This window comes from Falco biarmicus, chromosome 9, assembly GCF_023638135.1.
Source record: "Falco biarmicus isolate bFalBia1 chromosome 9, bFalBia1.pri, whole genome shotgun sequence".
Lineage (NCBI taxonomy): Eukaryota > Metazoa > Chordata > Aves > Falconiformes > Falconidae > Falco > Falco biarmicus.
The window spans coordinates 16,875,057-16,899,489 of NC_079296.1; the positions used below are offsets into that span (position 1 = coordinate 16,875,057).

Sequence of the window (24,433 nt, forward strand, 5' to 3'; positions counted from 1 at the left end):
GCACTACTAAGCACGGGGGAGGACTTCAGCTGCATGAGAAGTCCGGGCTATTCCAGTCCCATCCATGCAGGAGCTGAACCCTGAGGGCAAGTTGCAAACACCTAATATTTAAAAGATGCTTTCAGTTAGGTATTTCAACAGCTTATTAAGACTCCCAAGATGCTGTTTGCTTTCTTCCTATTGTTTCCTTATTTCATTTCCTTCATTTTGCTGTTTCCTTACAGACCTACCACACTTGGCTGATCTGCTTCCCTTTGTGGCGAGGATCTCAGCACCAGGCTTTTCTTGGATGGAACTAAACATACCACTGCCAAGCTAATAACAAAAAAGGACAAAGTCTCAACTGATCTAAGGAAAAAAGAAGTCGTTCTTGGAATTCTTCCCCTATTTATTTGTTTATTTTATTTTATTTAAGGGGAGAAGAGAGTACGATTTGGCCCCCACCTACATTAATTGGTTTTTTTATCTTGAAGTCTATAGCCCTGAATTGCACAAGCCCAGATGTCAGATCAAGAATGCCAAGCAGAGCTAAGTTTCAGAGGTTAAAAAGCTCTGAACTGCTTGCTGTAACGCAGCTTCCATATTTTTACATTCAGCTTCAGAAGTGTATCCTTTTTCTTTTGTAAAGGGATGGGGATCAGGAGCTTTAGGACTCACTCACTGAAGAGCCCTGCCTTGACCCTTTCCAAGTCTTGGATCTAAGATGGTCTTTAATCAGTGAATATCATCTTAAAGGAGCAAAACTTTAGAAAATATAGAAGAGTTTCTGCAACTTTTAAAATTCCTTCCTGATAACTAAAAGGTGTAGGGCTTTATTTCTTGAGTCACTCAATGGGCAAGCAATGACACGGGCCCATAGGCACTAAAACTAATCACAGAGAGAATATTTAGGAGTTAGGTTAGTGAAAGGGTCTGTAGGTTCCTGTAGAAACCACCTACACATGCTACTCTGAATAATCAACAGCTAAGGAAGGAAAATACAAGTTTTAGATGTTACTCCTAAACGCTGCACACAGCCCAAGGAATGGCAAAAGGGAACAGCGTGCTCAGACCAGGTGTGCGGTTAGTGCTCACCTTTCTCTTCTGACTCCAAAATCTCTTGCAACACGAGGAACGAAGCAGACTGTCTGGGCGGCTCATTTGACTCTTGGTTCTCCTGGAGCATCTTGTAAACCTCAGATTCTCTGTCTATGACAATGCCACCTGGGGGCTGGTTATGCTGATCCAAACTGAGGAAGGAACAGAGGACATGTTTGTTAAGCAGCTGGAAATGAAAGCCAGTCCCTCTAGCAGCATTTTCACAAGGCATGATATGGCTGAAGAACGGACGTGCAAAACAAATGCCCAGCAGGACGCCACAGAAAATGGAGGTGCTGGATGTGCTCGCACAAGACAGCTGCAGCCCCGGTGGCATCAGCAGGTCCCCACCGGCTGCCCCCGGCCAGCCCCCGAGGGCTCTCCCTACTTTGCAGTTACGATGTGCTCCAGAAGCTGAAACTTTCTGCCCGGGAAATCACTGTTCTGTTAATAGGAAAATAAAGAACTCGTGCTGGGATGGGAGTCCCAGGTGGTAGCTGTGTCATTGGGCATGTTCCTTGCATGCACAAACGACCTTAGACTGCTGCCTTACACCACTGTGAATCTCAAATTAAGTTTATTCCATTAAAGAGAAACCTTTGCAAGTACACTGTGAAGTGGCCCAAAGTAACAGCTGTAGAATCTAATGAAAAGATCCTCCGATTGGCAATAATTTAATTTGGTTTCCAAGTGAGTGTTATTATTTCCATTTTACAGGTGGGTGCCCTGAGCCACAGCCCATTTACAGCATTTAACAAAGGCTGATGAGCCGGTCAAGGGCAGAGGAGACTTGTGCCTGCTGAGACTAAGCCCTCCTTTCAGCTCCTCCTGAGGCATCGCTGCTGCTGCCACTCGTGTCACGAGGGACCTGACCCTCAGCCTCAAGCCCGAGGTGCTTCAGGAGCAGCTTTTCACAGTGTGGGGTCCGCAAGGGTGGTCGTTGTGCCACTGGAAGGATCTTTAAGGGGGGGGGGGGGGGGGGCGGTGGGAAGCTGGAGGCAGTACCTAGGGATGTTCTCCACATCCAGTGGGTACAGGGTAAACTGCAAACTTAGAACTGCAGGAGATTATTCGGAATATCCCTTGGGAAAAGCTTTCCAATAGACAAGAGACACTGAAATGTCAGAGGGGATTGCTGTGGCTGGGTAAGCAGCCCCCGTACTACAGGATTTTAAAAGAACCTGGACAAACATCCACTGGGAATGATTTAAATCAATGGTTTAAACTGACCGGCTGCTGGGCTAGGGATGGACTAAAGGACACAGGAAGATCCTGCCTGCCCTGTGTTCTGCAGCCAGAGTAAAATGTCCCTGGAAAAAGGGGACACCTAACAAGTCTCCTCTGATGGCTAAATTCCGTAATGCAGCCTTACAAATGTAAATGGTCTATTAGGTCTCACCGGCCCTGCACCCTGTGATTGCCTGCAAAGTACATAAACATCCTGAAGTTCAGACTAAATTGCAGAGGGAAATCATCCTCCTGAGGAGGCAATTGCATACTTTCCATGCCAATGTACAATTGAGTCATCTGCGAGTTACTCTACATAGCAAACTCTTCAAGCACCAGGGGCAAAATCATCACACGTTATAAAGTACTATTTCCATAAAAAGAATTTCACAAGATGTTTCCATCTTTAGTAATTTGCAGTGGAGTGAGAAGCACATCAGGCTTGCAGGCAGCTGAACCCTTGAAGCCTGAATCACATTTACTGAAGCCTCTCACCAAAAATAAAATAATGACTGCCTTCTCTTACACAGAAAATGTCCTAGGTCGTCCCAAATGAATCCATGCTCCACGTTACATTCATCTTATGTAAAGCCATACACTCCCACCACTCTATCCACCCATAAAAACATCAGGCAAGAAGCCTTCTGTTGCAGCTGGCACACTAGGAACGTTTCACCAACGTGCATTCAAACAGCAAAGGCTCAATCACCTTAAACGAGCAGTAGAGCCAAACCACAGCAAGCCGCCGTGTTCCAACCATGCGTTGTGGCAGCGTGCAGAACACACAGATCAGCTTTCCCAGGTGCGCACCCCATAATTGCACACAGAAGACTTCCAAAAGACTTAAAAAAAACCCCCAAATCCTAGAAATTGTACCAGCAGAGTGAAATACCTCAACTTGTTGTGGCACAAGGCTATGCTGCTTAATAATAATAATAATAACCAGCACCAGAAAGCACATGCATCTTTTGAATGGGCAAGGCCACAGGCACAGGACTTGTGCCTGCAGGATGAGTGCCTGTACCTCAGCTGGCTTCAGGCATCTCCCTTACACCAGTACAATGCAGCGTCACCAGCAGCCGGTGTCCTGTCCCACGTGCAGGAGGCCCCTGATGCAAGAACTGTGCAGGGGACAACTCCGACCACGCTACCAGATTTCAGACTCGCACACACCCCGGACCTCACTGCTGCTACCGTGGGCAACTGGCACCACTGACTGAGTAATGCTGGGTGGCTCTGAAAGTTGGCGAGAAGGTGGTAATAAAAAACATCAAGATACAGCCTGGTACAGCACCTTCAGGAAAACATGGCTTATTCTTCACTAATGTCATTTTACTATTTTATGCTAGCACTTTTTGTAAAGTTCACAAGGATCTCAAAGCTACTGGAGATCCTGGGCTACTGGAAGGTCCAGGACTTGGAGCACTTGCTTTTGCAAGGGAGCAGCCGCTAATGCCTGGGGCCCCTTTGTGAGTGCTACCAGGTGCCCAGAGAAGCACGGGCAGCCAGCAGTGTGCCCACCGCTCCTGGTGTGCCCGCTCTCCACTACAAGCCGGAGCAGCAATTTACGGCAAATAACTGGGCTGAGTAACAAGGCAGGAGTAAATCCACAGCCTCCCATTCTCTCTTGGCTGCTGGCACGTGGCAGAGCTTGGCTGTCTGGGTCTGTGGGCGAGGACACCAAGGTTTCTTCTGCTTTGAAGCACATGGTGCTCGGCCCGGGAGGGGGCTGTGAGCAGCTGAGGAGGTATGAGATCTGGCTGTGCGCTTTTGCTCCCTGGACAATGACACACAGCTGCAAGCTGCCTGGCCACATAGCAGGGTAACTACTGGAGGTTCACATTTGAAACAACTCAGCCTTGATCAGAGCTATCCTGCAAGATGTCCAAACTTGCCTTCTGCTTCATCTATCTCCATACTGAAGTCCTCCCTGTAAAACCCCACAGGCTGTCACTTGGAGGCACAGACCAGCTGGTTCCCAACTGCCACTAAGAAAACACCAAAGAGCATCCAGGCTATGTGATGCTGAGGCTCTCCCCATGTCCTGCAACCCGCAGGGCATCCTGAGCATCCTCCACTCCAATGGACAAAGGGGCAGCCCCAAAGGCAACAACCTGTGCAGACAAGCAAGCGGGGTGGAAACACAGCTGGGTCCTCCACATGCCTGGTGCCTGTCCAGGCTGCTCCAAACTCATGAGTGTTACCAGCCAAAGGTGGTGGTCCAAGATGGTCCCCATGGGGAGCTGCCTCAGCCTGAAATGACACACACCCACGGCCCAGCCCACAGCCAGCAAAACAGAAGCACGATGACACGTGTGGCAGCACCTTCCCATCGCAAACAACAACAGTGGGCTCAGTGCAGGGGAAACACCAGCGTTTGGGATAAAGCATTCTCCTGCTCCCCGCCAAGCCACCTGCTGGAGGTGGCTCCTCCAGGAAAGTGGGTGTGCAGCAGCAGTGGCTGCACCCCCAGGCTGAAACCACTTCTGGTGCTTCCCGCAGCGCTGGACACGGACACAGTGCGGAGACAGCTCCTGTGACGAGTCATGCACTAACATCAGAGAGGTGAAATGTAAATGCTGTTTTCTTGTGACCGGCCAATGCCATGAGCCACAGACAGGGACAAGGCACCCGTGGACACAGAGATGCGGATGAATGGATGTGCCAAGCCAGCCACGGAGGCAGCGGGCAGGTTACCTGGGGAAGTCGGGGCTAATGGAAGAGATCTGCCCCTGCAGCGAATCCATGATGTTGCTCTGTGAATAGAGCTGCAGGGGCGAATTGAACTGCACGTGCAGCACTTTGAGTCCCGGCACCTCCACTTCCACGGGGCTGTTGGGGCAGACCCGGGCCACGTGCTTCAGCTGCTGGGGCCCTGCTCGAAGCTGGCTGGGGATGGAGGAGGTGCTGTGCCTCCGCCGCGGCACCTCGGGGGGCTGCGCCTGCACAGGGCTACAGACGGAGGCGAGGGGAGCCTGCATCACACCCACCGATGCCGGGCAGCTGCGGGCCCACACAGGCGGTTTTTTGAGTTGTGTTTTGGTTGTGTTTTGTGTTGGTGGCATCAAGCAAAAAATGCAGAGGAGAAAGAAAGAAGGAAGAAATTAATGAAGAATTAAGAATTAATAATGTTCATTAATAAGAACTAATGAATGACCAGCTGCTCCAAGCAACACAAGCAGTTGCAGAATACTGCCCGAGGGACACACCATGGCTTTGCATTAAAGGCTTCTGGCTAACGCTGTGGCTCTGCTCTCGCACTCCCGGTGTGCCAACACAAAAACTAAAACGCCCTCGCTCCACTGATGAGCAAACGCAGGGGCTGTAAAAGCAACGAAGACGTGGCAGCAGAGGTTTCACTATGAACTGGCTTCCTGGTCCCACTGGCCAGCCAAAAACACCACCTTCACTGCCGACCTTCCCAAAGCCAGCCTGGGCACCCTGCTGAGGGGCAATCACCCCCATCCCAAAAGAGATGTGCTCAGCAGCAGGGCTTCTCCCTGTCCTCCCCGCTTGCTTTGCGACACTGAATCCAGTGGAGACGGTTGCTGTTGTTTCCGCCTGTACCACAGCCCTGCAGCTCCGGCACGCACCCTCTGAGCATGGAGCCTGGATCAGGTCCCCATGCTGCGTCACCGCCGGCTGCTGGCTTGGGGCAGGCTGCGTGGCTGCTGGGTGCGGGATGGGGACACAGATAAATGCCAGATCAACCCGGAGCAAGGGCAGCCGTGGACAAATAACTCAGCAAAACACACAGGTGGGAATTTAAAAGCAGCTGGAGGGCTGCGTGAAGGGAGAACCTACACGTCCTGTGTTTGTGCATAGGGAGACCGCAGTGGGGTTTCAATGGCAGGGCGAGGCCCCTGGCTGCCACTGAAAACCAGCAGCAATTAAGTTACTATTGATGACTCTGGAAAAAGCATATTGGCAAAGGTCTCACGCACAGTGCCCCCAGCATTCCTTTGCAACTTGCTGTGTTTCAGCAAGGGAAAGATGGAAGAGCTGCCATGTACCTGCCCCGCAGCAGGTACCTTCCTGCAAGGAGCAGCACAGCGAGCCACAGCACTAGAAGAAGCCCACCTCTTTACTGATCCCTGCAAGAAAAAGGGATCAGCCACAAGTTCCCAGCCAAATACACCTGGGTTCCAGGACAGCTCCCAGCTGGCGGGCACTCCAGCCTAGACCAGAGGTGGGATGTCACTGCCAAGTGGTCCCATCACGGGAACACAGTCAGGTTTCCCTCCTCCTCACTCTGCCTTTGCTCAGCCCCTGAATGAGGCTGCTGAGATCTACCAGAAGCAAGTGAGCAACAGACAGATCACCTCACCCACCGGCTGCAGCACCCGGCGCTGCCAAGGAGGCCCCACACTGCCATCGGTCTGGGGCGAGCTTCAGGCTCCTGCTAAACTAAACTGCAACCTCAGGCTTTTGTGCCCTGCAAAGCAGAGGCTGGAGTTACTCCTGCCTCCCCATTCACAAGTCAGGACTTTAGCCAAATATCACCTAAAGCATTGGCCTCGCAGCTTTTGCTGTAAAAGTGGGTGAAAAGCCTTCCAGGCAGTTTGGTACTGCTATAGAGACTTAGGGCAAACAAGTAACTTGACCAACACAGCCAGAAAGCTCTCAGACAGCTCCTGGATTATTGCTTCCAACGGAAAAAGGAGGAGCTTTGGAGTTCTAGGGTTAACTTTCTGGTGAAGCTCAGACGTGACCATAAACGTCAATAGGCTCTTCTAACGTTGGGACCCTTTCTGATCCCACCATAGATAAACCCGCTCGCACATGTACGAATGTTCCAGCTATTTTTCAAAACGCCTGTGAAAGGCGAGGTTCAACAATAAAAAAATGGAAAGATGCAACCTTTGGCAGAGCCCAGCTATGCGCCCCCGGCCAGGCGAGGACGGGCACCCCGGCCGCCCAGCACCGCACGCAGCCAGCACCGCATGCCGGCTTTCCAAGGGGCTCGCCACAAGCTGTCAGCACCTGTTCAGGGCAGCGGGCCGGCACGTCACGCTGAACGCACACGGAAACTGCGCCGGTCTCTGCTAAACAAAGAAACACAACAGCATTAATTTCATTTCTGCACCTCATGAAATGTTCCCCGCTGCTCCGAGCCCTGCCCCTGGGAACCACATCCACACTCGTGCCTCTGCTCCTGCCCTTGTGCTGAAAGAGAGCTGGGATAACAGCGGGGTACCCTTGCCATGGCCTCGGGTCTCCTGCAGCCTTCCCCAGGGCAGGCGAGGAAGATACTTACGGCTTGCTGGGCTCTGCAGCCCCGGGCGATGCCTTTGACTCCACTGCGCTGTTGAAGGTCTGGATGTTCTCCGAGGAGTAGAGCCCTGCCGGGCTGTTGTACTGAGCAGTGATCACTCGGGGAGCAGAAGCCGTGGCAGCGGTGAAGGGCACCGCGCTCCGGTTGTGTGCGCTTCCTATGTGCCTTATTTCCTGCATGCAAAGGAGCAGAGGCAACAGTCAGAGGTGCTCAGGTGTGCAGGCGGTGTGAGGGCAGCCGGCAGCAAGCAGCCACTGCAGCTGTGGCAGCTGAGGAGCACACGACAGTGACTGGCCAAAGCAGGTGAGCATCTTCCACACATCACCGAGGCCCCCAGCTCCACCCTGGAGGGCCTCCGGGTGACCTTCAGAGTTGACTGCTGGGAATATAAGAGCTCAGAAACACTGCCAGAGCTATGTGCCACACACCTGGGCAAGCCTACGGCAAGCCGCAGGACCTACCTTCTCGTGCAAGACTACAGATTCTAAGCATTCCTTGCAATTTCTCAAAGCAGGGCTGTTTTGTTTTCTATGGAGAAGTGAAGATGAGGAGCAGAAAGAGGAGCACTCTTCAGCGACATCTGAAAGTTTGGCTTTCCTTAAATACAGGCAACCCAAAAAGAAGGGACCTGTCATTGCTACAAGTGCTCTGGAGAATGTCTCCTTCAGCTCAGACTGGGGTTCACAGCTGGCTTTGAGGAACAACTTTGGACTTTCCAGAAAAGAAAGTCCCACAATAATGGTGGGAAGAGACCACTGCTAATACAAAAGACTCTCCATGGGCTGCGATGGCCAGCTGCCAGAGACTTCTTCAGGGTCAGGTATGAGTTATCACCCAGCCCTTCTGGGTCTGCTGCAAACTGGAGGCTTCCAGCAGTATTAGTGGATACTTAGAAACACTGGTTGCAGTAAGAAAAGGGCCAAATCCAAGTTAAATAAGGCATGAGGTAAGACTCTTCTGAATCACAGGCAGCACTAACAAAAACGGGGAAATTTCTAATCCCCACCATCAGTTCAGCAGGCTGGGAACTGGCAGCCTCGGGCAAAGGTAACAACATCCAGGGCTTATTTCTCCCCAGAGAAGACGCTTGACCAAAGCAAGGAGAAAGAAAGTACAAGATGGCCTCACTAGAGCAGGCGTAAGAAAGACCTGACGTTCACAGAGGTGGCTGAAAATCCCAGGGCGAAGAGACGGCACCAAAACGTGCACTGTGAAGCGCCTCAGCCAGCTGCAGAGGCTGGGCCAGGCTTCAATGCAGGGCGAGCGCCCAGCGGCGCAGGATGAAGCAGGGCCCCTCTGAGCAGGCCGGGCCCCTGGCTCCCAGCTCTAATTAACACAAGCGGCTCCCCCCCAGCGCCACACGGGCAGCTACTACCAGTCCTTGCTTCCATACGTGTACCGCAGCCAGGTGAGGCTCCGCTGCCCTGCGAGCATTGCACGGTGCTGGTGTGGTACGGCTACGGGACAGACTCTCGCTAGGAACAAGTATGAGTGACTTCTCCTACGGATTTTTCTTTATGTCACTTCCATGTCCCCAGCTTTCCGTAGGCAGCTGGCTGGCACTCCCAGACCGACAGATGGGGGTCACCTCACTTCACAGCACTCTAACGCTGTTGGTGGCACCAGGCACGGCACAGGGTCCCTCGGAGGAGAGTGGTGCGGATCCCAAGGTGCTCGTGGGTTGCAAGTCATTTGAAAGCAATGGACGAGATCAAGCTGATGAGCAGGGGGTGGCGGGACTGCTCTCCCACCGCTTTCTGGCCGACACAGATGGACGCCAGCCACAAAGCTTTCCCACGCAGCAAAGGAAGAAAGACCCTGGAGTAATTAGCTAATCTCCCTTTCTTGCAATCTCATCCAAAGCACATAATAGCACTTATAAAAATAGTCTTTCCCATGGCAGAAACTGTGGATTTTAGTAAAAAAAAAATAAATAATATATTACTTCAGCCTGTATATCACATCATGGGGAAAAGTATGAGCAATCTTCTATCAGCATTAATGCTGGCCCTGTGCTTGGAGACCACAAGTAGGAGAGGGTGTCAGACGTGCACATAAATAGTCGGTTTGATAAAAGACAGAGGCAGGAGTTTGAGGCTAAAGGGGTTAAGCTCTTAGGTCAAATAGGCTCAAAGTTGAAATCATGCCACACGTATTGTGGAAACATTTAAGTACTAAACAAGAATTAGAGAAAGGGAAGTAATTTAAAGTCTTTTTTTCTTTTAAATTCTGGTTTCCTAAGGAAGGAAGGCGTCTCAGTTACACACTCCACGTGCATGCGGGCACATTCCCACCTCCAGCAAGGACCTTTGAATCTGTCAGCCAAGCCCAAAATCAGTCTGACAGCAATGGAAGCCTCGAGGATGCTTAAGTTCTTCAAGCACTGAGAAAATGGACAGCCAGACAGAGGAGAGAGACTGAAATCACATTAGTACCTTGGCTCCAAGAAGAACTGCAAGATGCGCTCAGGCACAGAATCCACACAGGAGATATTTGGTCTACTTTGGGCCACCAGGTAGGGTTTCTGCTGTGTAATAACATCCAAGACCATAAATTAAGCTTTCAAAAGTGTCAGCACACCTGTTTTAAGTCTCACGTGGATAAAGTCCACTGATTGTAAGGGAGTTTATAACAGATTAAATAGATACTGGTGCAGAAAGTGGTGTCTGAAGGTTAGGTTAGAAAAATCTCATCTAGAGAACCGCAGAGAAAGTAGCTGACCTGAGTGCCTATAGACAAGGATTACAAGAGCAGTAAACATTATAAAGGGCATTTGGATAATCCCAGTTCTCCAGCCCTTCCTGTCATGCCGTGCTGCTGCTTTTTCTGTGCTGCTGCTTTTTCTGCTCGAGCTGTGGAAGGAATTTGCAAAGAACAAGTGCTTTCATGATCCCAAGATCAAAAGATAACGTGTTCTGACCGTCAAAATGTTTACCTAGGGATTTACCAGAACTGCCAATCCAGGCCCCGCACTGTGCAGCAGTTTTGTTAAAGCCCCAGCTCCTGGAATCATGTGTTAATGCGAGGGTTTCTGACTTAATACTGGAAAAAAGAAAAAAAAAAAAAAAAAAAAGAAATGTGACACTCCCAAAAACCTGTCCACCAGCAGGAAAGTGAAAGATGTTAGCACAAAAAGACCACTATACCATGCACGTGTGTCGGGGCAGCGCGGGGTTGAGATGCCTGGGCTCTGCCACATCTCAGGCTGTGGCGTGCCCAGGACCAACACAAGGAAAAGGGGGCAAGTGGCATTAAACAGCATCCCTGGCTGGGGCACGGGCTGCAAGGGCAGGCAGCGATGCTCTATTTGCAGTGGAAGAACTGGCAGGCAGGCACAGGGACATGCTCTCATCCAGCCAGAGCATGGCCCGCTCTTGGTCACGTACAGAGCAGCGTGACTCATTAGATCTTTTCAGAAACATCTTCGGCTGCCATCAGTGGGCTGCAGTCAGCAGCGAGCAGGGGTACCGGCAGCGGTTATTTCAGCCTGAAGCCAGGGTATGGAAGCTCCCAAGCCTCCAGGTAGGATATTCAAGAGCAGTATTTTACCACCATAAACCGATACCGTGACAGTTACATTGCTTTGCCTGCACAGATAGCAGCTTCGCTCCCCTTCTCCCTTTGCAGAGGTACAACCCCAGCAGAGCTGGCAGCGTGGCTGGCAGAGTGGCTGCAATGGATGAGCAGCTGCACAGACTCCTCTGCCACGGTGCTGCTTCTGAACTCCAGAGGGGTCTCAACCTGCTTCACTTTCAGTACAAAGCCATTCCTCCAGCAGTTCCTCTCCCTGCCTGAAACTACCTCCTCTACACAAACGAGCTCCACCTGGCTCCCACATGCTCCCAAGTCCCCCAGGCACCAGTGCAAAATCCCCCATCCCAGAGAAAGAAGCTATTTCCCAATCCTAAGGATGAACAAGGTTTGTAGTACCCCAGCTTTAGGTCAAATACGCAGGTCTCCTGCCAGATGAGGTTTCTGGGTGCCAGCTGTTAGCAGCAGCAGCCCTCTCCAGGGGCAGACAGGGACACTGCAGTGCCACCCCTTCCAGCTGGATGCCAAGGCGCTTCCCTGCCATCCTGGCTCTCCCGGCAGGGAGCTGCCAGCTCCGGTGTCAGGCTGCAGGAACGGGGAAAACATCCCTTTGCCGGGGCAGGAAGCAGCTCAGCATTTCCTACTGCCCCAGCCGCAGGCTGCGTCATCTGGGAAAACAAAGGCCCCTTCCTCCCCACATCCCTCCCGTGCCAGGCCACGCTCGGTGATGCAGAAGCCCAGCCTGTGACACCCCCACAGCTACATCAGCCGCCACCTCCATGCCCGGGGCCAGCTAGCAGCATGGGTGGCTGCTTCCACGCACCAGAGATGGACGTGGCTACCAGCATGGGACCCAGGGCTCCCGGGCAATTCCCAGCCATCCGCGAGGCAGGCAGGCAGCGCAGGGTGAGCCACCTCCAGCAGCTGAGCTGGGGCACATCCCCATGCAGCTGGGGCATAAAGCCACCTGGACACCTCCACGGCCCCACATGCCCTTGGCTGGGGACAGTCAGGGGTGAGGCTGGGCTCTGGGGTCCCATCTGCCACGCGGTGACACGGCCAAGGCCATCCCAGCTGCACTGACCTCACCGCCACGAGAAACAGGAAAAACCTGGAGGCTTTTTGTACTCTCTAAATAAACTAAACTGAGAGGCGAGGGCAAGGGCAGCCTCTCCCCGGAGCAGGGTTTTCCTCTCCTGAAGGCAGCCTGCAGGGCTGGGACCTCAGGGGTGCTGGCTGCTGCCCCCTGCCCCCTCCCAGGGCATCTCCCCACATCGCCCAGAAGAAAGGCAGGTCGAAGTAGGGAGTGGGAGCACTGCTTGAAGCCACCAAAAACTAGTTTCAGGTGTGGAGTCATGATCTAGCAACCAACCAGCATAGTTATTTCCTAAAGCTCCAGCTCGTGGAATCAGGGGATTCACTCCAACCTCATGTTATTAAAAAAAAATAATATATAAAAACTTAGCACCCAGGCTCTGCAGTTGCAGGGGTGAGTGACAGCCTCCAGGGCCCCACAGACCCCCGAAGCGGCCAGTGGAACCAGCAAAGCCCACTGCCCCACCGAGCCCAGGAACGTGGGATGCTTTTGCTTTGTCCCAGGTCAGAGCCCAGAGGCTTGGGACGGGTGATCCTGGATTGCACACCTCGAGAGCCACACCAAGAGGAAACAGGATTAAACATTTCTCAGTATAAATGTTTACTCAGCTCTAAGAAAACGGGCCCCTGACCAAACCTCAGCAAACGAGATCACGTCTTCACGGCAAACCCTACCCCATGCTATGTTTCATCAGCTGCGATCACAAGCATTAAGAAGTGCCTTTACTTTCACCTCTCCCTCTGTTATTGTTTGGGGTTTTTCAGCTATGGAAAGATCTTTTGCAATGCTTTGAAATCAGATTAGAAATTAGGAAGGGTTTGGGGCTTTGTTACTGTAGGGGGGTAAAACAACAAGGCTGGCTTCCCACATCCTCTCCCTCCACATCCCCGACACATTCCACATTCATGCGGTAACGCCTTTTAACCGAAAACAGCAGGTCACGATATGCCAGTGTGGTTCCCCTGTCTGAAACACGACAACGTTACTTTATATACCTCTTGCTTCATGCATTGCCCACACATGCACAGCCTTATCAGAGGCCAAGGCGGCCACACACCCAGTTTCTATAGCCCCTGCCTTCCCTGTCTCCAAGGAGATAAAATACACAGGATGGAAACAATGACATCACTCCACAAGGATGAGGATGAGGATGAGACGGGCATTCTCAAGGAGCCTTGGGAAGGCAGAAGCGGCTGCCTGCCTCTGCCAGCCCACAGACACCCTGATTCACCTCCAGAGCCCTCCAGCTGCATACCTGGGGGCTATTTCTCATTAAAAAAAAAAAAAAAAAAACCAAAACAAAACCCCAAACATGCTCACACACTTAAAAGCCAGTATCTTCTGTGGTCCAGAAGAGCTGACCTATCCATGTCAACCCAAGAGCTGTAGCTGACATTCCTGAGGGGTGACGCTACTGCCTGTGCCTCCTGCAAACGGGCTGTGTGTCCTTCGGGAGCCGGAGGCGTTTTGGAGACAGCCCTGGGACTGACTGCCTACACTGGGGCTGACCGCCCTCGAGCTGGTCCCTCACTGGGGCTGACCACCCTTGGAGGTCCCTCACTGGGGCTGACCACCCTCGAGCTGGTCCCTCAACTCCTTCCCCACATGAGCTCACTCAGCTCCCAGACCCAGACCCCACTGATGCAGCATCCTGCAAATACAGGGGGGAGGAAAAAAACCCAACCACCAACAATGGGAAACCAACAACCTTTCTCCCACGGAGCCCAGGAGGGATAAAGAATTTTGCTGTTTAACTTTACCAGGGGGCAAGAGAGCCCCTCCTAGGTGCAGAGCTCATGCCTGGGCAGGGTCAGCAGGGAGCACGGCTGGGTCCTAGCGCCATGCTGGTCCCGGGGCAGTGCTACCAGCCTTACAATGCCCTTGGTCACCAAGAAACTTGTTCTCGCTCGCTGCCATCGCTTTTCTCAAGAAACGTTCCGCAGAAGGGAGAGGCAGATGTGTTATTTTAATCTTTCCCGCTGCGGTGAGGAAACGCTCTCGATGGGAAAATGGCACTGAGTGATCGCCCTTAGGATCTGGGTGAGAAGTGCAAGTGAAATAGTTGGGCAAATATACTCAGCCTGTCATTTCCTTCCCCTAACGTTGCCATGGTTGCACCCAAAACAAAGCTGGCTCTGCTGCTGAGCCATTACCACTGACAAGCTGCGGCACCTTTGGATGAAGTCGTCATCACTCGCCTCAGCCTAAATTAATTTAGAAGGATAAAGTTAATGGTAATGAAAGAATAATAAGGCTGTAGCTCTTTCATGGGCAAAGGTCAGCTCAGACAACGGAGTCAGTCTTGGGATTCGGGACTTCAGGGAATGCATGGGGGGTTGTAGAATGCCTTTTTATTTTCCAAAGGCACAGAAAAGTATCTTGAACTCACATTCCAAGTAAGGGAAAATACTTCCACAGGATGACCCAGCATTTCACCATGCATCAGCCTCCAAACGCATCACAGAAGTAAACAAACAGTCCATTTCAAATAGGGTAAAAAAACATGCAAGCAGCCATCTTAAAATATGTAGCTAGCCATACAGTTCTTAAGACAGCCTGAAAAGTAATTTCTTACCTAGTCATTTAACTGCACCAATAAAGTGGGAAGAGGAAAAGAAGGTGGACAAGTGTTGTGAAAAATTCCAGTTAAGATATTCTGAATGGAGGGGAGACAACATCGAACTATCTAATTCTAAGAAAGGCGGAATCTTAATTTGAACAACTGCAGTCCAATTTCCACAGCAAAAGCTTTAAAGCTGTTTTTTCTGGGTTTTGAGCCTGAAGTGAGTCCATGCACATGCACAATGATAATTCTGCATTCAAAGGGCTGTGTGCAGAACCAGTGAGAAACATCATCAGAGGACCTGGATCAGGACTTAAATGAACCACTTGGACTCAGCATGTCCTGTTTTCTTTGGTAAGTGAATTAATAACCGTTCTGCACAAGGCTGTTGCCAAGGAAAGCAAATATATTGCTTTCACTGGCAAGCAAGTTACAAAAACCTGAACAGCTCAGCGCTGCCTTTGAAGATTCAGCTCTACTCACAACTTCCACCAATCCTGCTGGAAAAACAAGATCAGCACCTTTGTGGTCAAATCCGTAGCAGTTTGCCATGTTGGTATATACATGCACAGCATGTGCCGCTCGTCTGCAGCCAGGCTGGCTGAGATCCCTGGTGATGCTGCAGAGACACAGCCCCAGAGTGACTTGGCCGATGCTTGCCACGGCTCTGGCAGGAGCCAGCACGCTCCGCTGACCTCATGCTCCAAGCAGACAGACCTTGCCACAAACCTTACTTGCTGAAGCCAGCTACTGAAAAAGGAAACGGGTGTATATTTAAAAAAAGAAAACAACAAAATCCAAACCCAAACCAAAACCAACACAAAAAAACCCAAAACCAAACCCAAAAAACCAACAACAAACAAAAAGAAAACCTTAAAACTTGGTGGCATTTGTGACACTTTTCTTTGGCACCACAGACTAGGATGCTCAGGCGCTGTTAAGCTGTAAGAGCACATGGGAGCTTGTGGTTTGGAGACACGATGCACCTTCCCTCATGCTGCTGAACTCCGAGCGTGCGGCTGGCAAGCCCTTTAGAGGAAAGCCCTGTGCTCTGAGCAGTGGCAAGCCCCACTCACACTGGCGACTGCAAAGGACTTAATTGGCTTCATTTTAGGGATGGGAAGAAGACAGACAAGATTTCAGTGAGAACTTGAGTGTTCCTTTCACACCAGGAGATAACTCTTCCCTCATCAGCCATCACAAGGGGTCAAAGCCTAATTTTCTGGCAACAGCTGGTTCCTAGTGCAAGACTAAGACCAGGGTCACTGCTCAGAGATAAAGTTTGTAACAGGAATCTCTCCACAGCCGATTTCTCACCAAATTCTCCTGCTGAAGTCAGTGGCAGGTTGGTATCAACAAATTCAGTCATGCCACACTTACAGACTGGCAGCATCGGGACACTGACAGAGTGGCCGGGGCTAGAACCAGGATCGGGACTAAGGTTCAGGTTTAGGAGGGGGTGTGCTCCGCCGCCAGGATTATTGCTGAATCCTGCACAGCCCGGCCTTCATGATGCCTAGAAAGCTGGGCATGGCTCATAAGGCAAAGGTTAGAGCTAAGGTCCAGCCCTCGCACCCTTATTTCTTACCAAGTTGCAGGAGGCCCCCTCCAACAGCCCAGCGCTGACGCAGGTACATGCACTCCACCCTTGAAAGCCATCGATCGGGGTTAAAATTGCCATAGCAAATGAGTTTAAGTGGGGACATCAGTTAATTAAAATAGACTATATGTTTAGGTACTTGACCAGCAGTGGATATCCACCCAGCGATCCAGGCTGGGCTGAGGGTAAATGGGGGGGCTGCAGCAGCAGGTTTCTTGCTGCAGTTAACTTTAGCGAGCTACATTAAATTCTTGCTTGGCGTGAGTAGTGCCCTATGGTTAATACTGGGTCATTTAGCTAAATTCCGGTTCATGGCTGAGCAAGGGACTTAGCCTTGAGGATCAGGTCTCCCGCTGAATTAAAGAATAACACTCCGCAGCCTCGCAGCAAAGCCTTGGTGCAGGCTGCCCCGCTCCTCCGGCGTGGGATAGCCCCCAGGCCTCAAGCTTTGCAGCAGAACTTCTCCAGAGCTTGAGCAGCAGAAGGTACGGACCAGATCTCAGCTCCATGATGTCACAGGCAGGTGTCACTGTGTGGCCCCAGCCCAAACCAAGTCCAGATGGCTCAGTCCCACACTGTGCCCTGGACGAGCTGTGAAATACCTGGGGAACCCTGCACTGCATGCTCCAGCCAAGCCACAGGCAGCAGCTGGATGTAAGCGGGGATGCGGACAGATGCCAGTGCCAGGTCTGGGCAGGGTGCTGCCGCACATGTGCTACTTTAGGTTCTGGTCCTTTCCAACTCAGACAGATGTATTAGCTTAATTAATTGCAAAGCCAAACTAGTTTTATCTCTACTTATTTTGCTAGAAAGACTCACGTGGGATGTGTGCTAGGGCCAGAATCCACATCACTGCCCCGGTGAAAATCCAGAGAAACGCCACTGATGTCAGCGTGGTTACTGTTGATTTTCGCAGTGTAACCCTCTAAGCCCAGCCCAGGCGATGCCCTCGCACAGGTCGCTGTTACTGCTACGTTCACTTGGCAGAGGCAGCGGACCAAGGAAGCAGAGCTGTCAACAGGTTAAAAACCAGCCTCCTAGAGGGAGGCTGCACAGTCTGCCACACGGATACGGATACGTTTACAAACGTCAAAGGCTGGTGTGTTTCTCTCTCACACTCTCCACAGTCAGGCTGTTAGCAAGGAAACAATGCAAAATGACCAAAACACCCCTGCAGCAGAAAACACTGTAAGAATGAATAATTTTCCTCCCCTCTCAAGCCCTTTCTTATCTGGGCAAAGCAGTGATTTACTGAGGTGCAAGAGCCAGCGCCCCAACCCGAGCAGCTTGCCCAGGCATCAGCCTGCTCACTGCCACCGAGGGAGCCAGGCTTCCGAGGGTCATCTCATTTCTGGGAGTTAGGGGGCAGGGTGCTGTCCCCAGCATGACCCACCGAGTGGCATGTGCTCAGCCCCTTGGAGGGTCAGGCCAGGAACGGCTCTGAAGCCATCCGGGAGCTCGCAGTTATCCCGTTCCTTACCTGCGGCTGAGAGGCCAGGTTCATCTTGTAAGGGTGCGTCTTTCCCTCCTCGTTCACAAGTGGCGACCAGACTTTTGACTCCGTTCTGCAACACACAAGTTTTGAAGAGTTTATGTTGTCACCAGTGAGCATTGCTGTTGTTATCGGAAGACTTGAAGTTCCTCCCTTTCCCAAACATTTCTCCAGTCTTTTGCATAGAGCACTATCCACATCAGGAGGAATCCAGAGAGCCTCACTTCAGGCATGTAATTTGGGTCACTTAGTTATGTTGTATGAGGTCCTCAGAGAAAGATAGGATCTCAGCAGGGACTGTCCTGGCTTATCCCATGGGACTCCAGTGGCCACACATCAAGCGTGGGCTCCAACCCAGGCAGTAGAGTTGGTAGAGCTGGGAGTCACCCAGTGGCAGAGGCTGGAGATATCTCTTAGATGGAGACCCTTTAATTAAGTGGGACAATTCAGATTACTGTGTGTTTCAGCCTTCATGGGTAGCTGGGAAGAGGAACAATTCTTGTCTGTGTTGACTATACAGAGAATGTTTTGTTCCTGAAAGTTAGTCTGCCTTGGATAAGCTAGAAATATTTTTGGTTTGGGTCTCTGGGTTTTTCTTCTTATTTATACAGTGGTATCCATGCTGAACAAACAGAGGGGTTTGGGAATTATGAAAAAAAAATATTTTTTTTTTAAATGGGTCCAAGTCTGCAATGGGACTAAGAACTGAGATGAAAACTGTGTCAGAGAAAGTCTACATAACCTTTACTGGTCTGTGGGCTGCCCCAATTACCCACAGCAGCCTGAAACACAAGCCGAGATCTATGACCAAAACCGACAGCTTCTATCATCATCATTGTTTTGGTGTTTTGCTACGTCCCAAAGAACAAGAGACAAACAAGTGGCGAGGGAGAAGCTGAGTGCTTAGATTTGCTTGAGATACTTTGTGGGAAACACACGCTACCTGCATTCCCCAGAAGCACAGGCAGTAGTTAGCATCTCAGATGGACTAAACAGTGCCGCTCTTCCCGAACTTTTCAATAGCAGGGAACAAGTGGCTGCAGTGTTGTGGAATGAAAACCGCTGCTCAACGCTAAACATTACATCACACAGCAACCAGATGGCCGACAAACTCTTGGGATGAGTTTTGAAAACCATGTCCTGTTTTGACAGGAGCCCTTTGTGGAATCTGCAACTGCAGATAGATGCGCTTCCCAGATATTTGTGGGACCAGGCTCAGCTACAATTTAAGTACTTAGTTAGCAAAACAAGGATGCTTGAAGTAAATGGGTAACTGGAAAGAGACTTTAAACAGGAAAGTCTTATAAAACCAACAAGGGTGGAGAAACAGGGTGCGGAGCTACTTGGGATAAATTCAATCTGCTCTACACCATTCCTCTAAAAGCCCTCCAATGGCAGGACTTTTTTTTTTTTTTTAAACAGCTCAGACTTGACCATGATGCACATGTATATCCCAGACATTTGCTGCATAAATAGTATTTTAATACTCGTAGCTGGAGCATAGCTCAGTGGGAGGAGATGGGAGGCAGCATCCTCATGCAGGCAAAGGGAGAAATTTCATTGCCCTGATGTTACCTCTGTCGCACCCTGGACTTTACACAGAAGAAACCTGAACGGAGCCTGCTGCACTGTACTGCCCTTCACAGGGACATGCACAGACACCGGTCACACCAGGTGTCCTGTGCTGGCGTTCAGGCACAGCAAACCTTTGACCACAGGTGACTGCATCCTGTGGGCCCAGCCCCAGTGCCAATACCCCACATCCTACATCACCCAGATCCTGGTGGCTGGGAAGCTGGGGCACCCAGGCTAACGAACACAAACCTAACCACCGCATGGGATCGGATCTATGCCTATCACCTTGTCCCAGCAGCTGCTGTTACTGGCTGTGCAACATTTCCCAGGTGGGCACAACACAACCATTCCCTCCTTGCTCCTGGCAACTCGTGCTTTAAGGTGCCTGAGGACCCAGCAGTTCCACCCAGACTGTGGCTACCAAGCCTGCCAAAGCCACAGCTGCATTTTGCACATGGAGACTGTGTTTGTGCAGAGGGGAGCAGCCCGCCACCTGATGCAAAGCCTTATTCCTCGACAGCGTTAGCACATCATGTGTGACCAAGTTTCATCTCCTCAGGAAAAACAGGGGACACAGCAAAGCATATGGAAGTCAAACACACCCTGGCTGGCAGGGCAGGAGCAACTGGATGTTGGCTGGAAAGGCAAGAGCAGTTCAGAAGCATTAAACACTTCAGCTGGTTCCTAGTGTGAGGCACCCCCATGCCAGTTCTCACTAGCTGTGATGCAAGTACTCCTGAGGCAGCATTTTCTCTTACAGCAGTTCAAATATACGATCAGATTTCGGAAGTGCCAAAAGCCCTTATTCAGACAGAAAACTGAAGCTCAGAGCAGGCCAAGGGGTGAACTCGGAGCAGAAACTCCCCCCCAGGCACCTGCTTTCACCCCGCCGCCCCTCACCCAGTGCATTTGGGGCGATGCAGCACGCTGGTCCCAGTGCAGGGGAGGCAGCCAGCCAGCTCCTGCAGCCAGTGGGGGCTTTGGACCAGATTTTTCTCCCTTATTTATAAGCAAGGCAAAAAGGCTCTAGTCTGCTTCCCAGCCTGCTGCCATTCCCATCCATCACTGGATATAAATGGAAGCAGCAAGGTCACTCCAGGCTTTACTTCCAAGTCAGTTTAAAAATTATCCAAACAGAAAGGTTAAATAGCCCACGCGGTTGTCCCTCTAAGGCCAGGAGGATAAAGCTTCCCTTTGTCTCCACAGCAGCTGCAGCAGAGCCCTTCAGCCACTCTCCACAGCCCATTTATGGCCCCAGCGAAGTGGCAAAGATGAGGCGGCTCTGCCCAGCAGGGCCTCCCAGGTGCTGCCCTGTCCCACCGCATGGGCTGTGGGCCATCAGTAGGACTGCATCGCAGGACTGCCATAGTCCCAGCTCTCCCACCATGGGACAAGAGGGAACGGCCTCAAGCTGCGCCAGGGCAGGTTTAGGTTGGGTATTGGGGAAAATGTCCCCATGGAAAGGGGTGGCCGAGCGTGGACCAGGCTGCCCAGGGAGGGGGTGCAGTCACGGCCCTGGGGGTGTTTAAAAGACACATAGATGTGGTGCTGGGGGACTTGGTTTAGTGATGGGTTTGGCAGTGCTGGAGTAACGGTCAGACCTGATGGGCCTTTTCCAACCTAAATGATTCTATAAGGGTTTCCTGGCTCTGCTCCTGGCGTCAGCGCCTGCATTTTAGTGAAGTGTGGCAGGAAAAAGAAAAATAGCACCTAGAAGTTCGCCCTGCATCCCACTGCTGGCCCAGGGCGTGTTTTCCAGAAGGCTGGGAAACGTGGGTGCACGGCCCAGACGGGAGGGCAGATTGGTTACACTCACCCTGTTTGTATCTTACCTATACGTTTCATCTCTTATTTATATAAGGCAGGGAAAAGGCGTCAGAGCAGACGGCTCCAACCCAGCCTCAGCAGTGGTGCCTTCAGTTCACAGCAGGCTGCCATGGGTAGGCTAGAGTGGCTTTCTGAAGGATTTTTTCCCCAGATCTGGGGAGAGGACCCTCAGCCACAAACTCACCTCTGCAGTCCCCTTGGTGAGGCTGGACGCCTGCACCGAGCGTGACCACACTGGCAAGGCTGCCCCATCCCTCTCAAGTGGTGGTGGGGCTGGATGCCCACCAGCCTGCTGGGGAACCCCACCCTGCCTTTGGTGAAAGCCAGCAGGCTTCGACATCCCCCTAGGCTCTCACAGATTCCTGCTTAAATTGATGAATATTTATGTTATGATATGGTTTCTCACACCCATTCTTTCAAACGAGATGCCAGCAGGGAGCGATGCCCAAACAGTGCAGAAAGAGAAGACAAAACCATGGCACAAACAAGCCCTGGAAGAAGTGCCAAGCAACTTTATTGCAGACACATGGATATACAGACTCCGTCATGTTTGCAGTTCATACTTCCGTGCTGCTTCCTTACTACAGGGCAGAGAGCAACCCAGACAGGGCCAGGGACTGAGCCGAGCGTTTGCTCTTTCACCCAGGCAGAAACCCAGACCCAAAGTTAGAAAGACATTTCTCTGGTGCTAGTCGGGATGGGGAGGTACTGGCAAGAAGGGGAGGAAGGAAACTGCATGCAAGTCAAGGCAGGAATCTGGAGAGGTATTTACGAAATACAACATTTTTCAAGAAGCTTGGCTTGAACATGGTGTAATATAAACATTATAAGAGTCGAGATTTTGCTATCAACGCTTTGCGTGCAGAGCTGGGCCATAGCTTCCAGGGAAAATTCAGAGCCGGAAAATGAGGGTCTGATGCTGTGTGCCAGGAACTGCGTAAGTTCCCTAAAGAAGAAAGGCACGTTTAACATTCCCATTTCAAACACTGGGATGGACGTGACTTAAATACCAACCAAAGAAGCAAATAAACCCGTAATGACTGAAAAGTTCCTTGTGACAGAAAGTTTGCTAGCTGAAAAAGAGAAGAGGAAAGACTTAAAGAATTCCTCTCTCAAACCCTCCCCCAGAGTTTTAGAGAGGCATTTTAATTCTGTTTGTTTGGAAACTAACTACAAGAGCGCTCAGGCTACCAAAGCTCTTAATCAGCCTTTTAGCTACAACAGCTGCAAAGTACATGCCCTTGGATTTAATCACTTTTAGCAACCATCCCTTAATGGACACACTCACTTTGGCGAGCGAAGCCGCCGTCAGGCTGCGTGCCACCCACTGCCAAGCCCAGCAGCAAGGCCAGTCACAACTGCCCACACCTTCATGCACGGCCCTCTGCTCCGGGCACTTCAGGCGCCTCCGACTTCGCCGAAGCAGCAGAGGAGTTTATCACGAGCAGTTTCCTTACAGAGTTACGGATAAACCAGCCCTGGCCGCTCAGATGCACGCTGCCCTTCCACTAGCCAGCCGCAGAGCTAACCGCGCTGCCTCGCCAAGGAGGCTGTAAAAACACAATGAACGCCCAGCTCGACTTGGCAAAATGACTTTGAACGAGCCACTCCCTATCAAAAGCACCCGGGAGGGCTGGGAGCCCCACACCAGCCATGGGGAGGCTGCGAGCTGCCACAGACATCAGGCAAGCTGCGTACCCGTATATAGCTGCATCACGTATACACACACAGCATCAGGCTTTTCCCAGGGCCAAAAGAATTATTAGTAAGATGACAAAGCTGGGAAAGTCTTCTTGGCAGGGAAGCAAATGCAAACCTAAACAAGTCAACGGATTTCACCAAATTCCTAGAACACAAACTCGAGCCCATTGTGGCTTTGTGCAACTGGTCCCCACAGCTGAGACCTGGGAACACATGGAGCAAGCACAGAATGCAACCACGGCTGCCAAGCAACGCACAGACGACATCGCACGCATGCTCTCCCCTTCGTAAGCACCTACACGCGGTCCCTTCTGACCACACGTCTAACATGTGCCAGCAGCAGACATGACTCCCCTGAGCCTAGTGCTTTTCAAAGAACAAGTACACAGCTTCACTCCCTGGCACCACTTTTAACAAAGCGACAGGCTGCTCGGCAAACAAGAAAGGTGCATTAATATATTGTACACTGACAGTAGAGCTGCAGAAAAGCAACTTGAAATTTGAAGAAAGGGACAGTAGGAGCAAAACAAGAGGTTACATGTTTGCAGCCCCTTTTCACAACTCTTCTCCTGGTATTACCAACCCCAACCCACCTCCAGACACAAAGGGAGGGACAGACTCACTTTAGAAACACATCCTTTTTGTTTGGAAAAAACAACCCATATAAATACACGCCATGCCTTTGAGTTGCTCAGGGCTGCACAGTCCCACCAGCCATTTGGTGACTAAGGCCACAGGCAGAGAGCCCTTTGCTTTAGCAATAATTGTCACCTGTGCTGCAGTGACCATTTGCTTTGTACAGCCACAGCTACAGCTGCACAGAGCTGTGTGCCACATCCATCGTGAGCATTACCACTGACATTGGTGGTGCCCGGAGCTTTCAGCTGCCAGGTGAATTTTGCAGTAGGAGAATTTGATCCTCCTGAGCCTTCCCTTCTTCTGGGTGCTCTGTCAAAGCAAGCATCTTTCCCAAAACGTGCTAAGGCTCCAAAGGCAGCTGACAGCTTCTTCCAGTCTGTTGGATGTGTCTTGCTGCTAACACTGGTTACAGGAGAATCAGGTGTGCTTGAAAGGGGGCAGCCTGGGGGGAGGCTTGGCTTGGCTCTAGAATGTCAATGCAGAGATGTAACACACTAACTAAAGAAAAGGGGGAAAAAAGAAGAAAGGGGGGGCAAAAGCAGGAAGAAAAGAAGGAAAGGAAAAAAAGAAGGAAAATAAAAGAAAAAAAAGGGGGGTGGGGGGTGGCAAAGAGCAGCCTTTCTCAAAGACTCAAGATCCAAACCTTCACTTTTGCTGTGAATGGGAGAGGCTCAAAAACCTGCCCATGCAATCCCTCAGTGGAGCACCCAGGTGGTTTTGAGCTGAGCAGAGCAACCGTCCACTGCAGGTAGGGCTGCCCGCACATGCCACGGAACCACGGTGCCGAGCCTCATTTCACACCCCTGAGGACAGTAATGGAACCTTAACTT

At 51.2% G+C, this 24,433-nt stretch overlaps 1 protein-coding gene across 1 annotated transcript in view; it reads right to left on the minus strand.

Moving 5' to 3' along the window:
* Window positions 1–24,433, minus strand: part of PDLIM1 (PDZ and LIM domain 1) — a 42,527-nt gene that overhangs the window by 4,148 nt on the left and 13,946 nt on the right. The window contains exons 3-5 of the mRNA XM_056350753.1: window positions 17,850–17,934; window positions 7,562–7,752; window positions 1,075–1,229 (exon numbers count right to left, since the gene is read on the minus strand). Of these exons, the coding sequence (XP_056206728.1) occupies window positions 1,075–1,229; window positions 7,562–7,752; window positions 17,850–17,934 (431 nt within the window). The remainder of the gene's footprint in view (window positions 1–1,074; window positions 1,230–7,561; window positions 7,753–17,849; window positions 17,935–24,433) is intronic.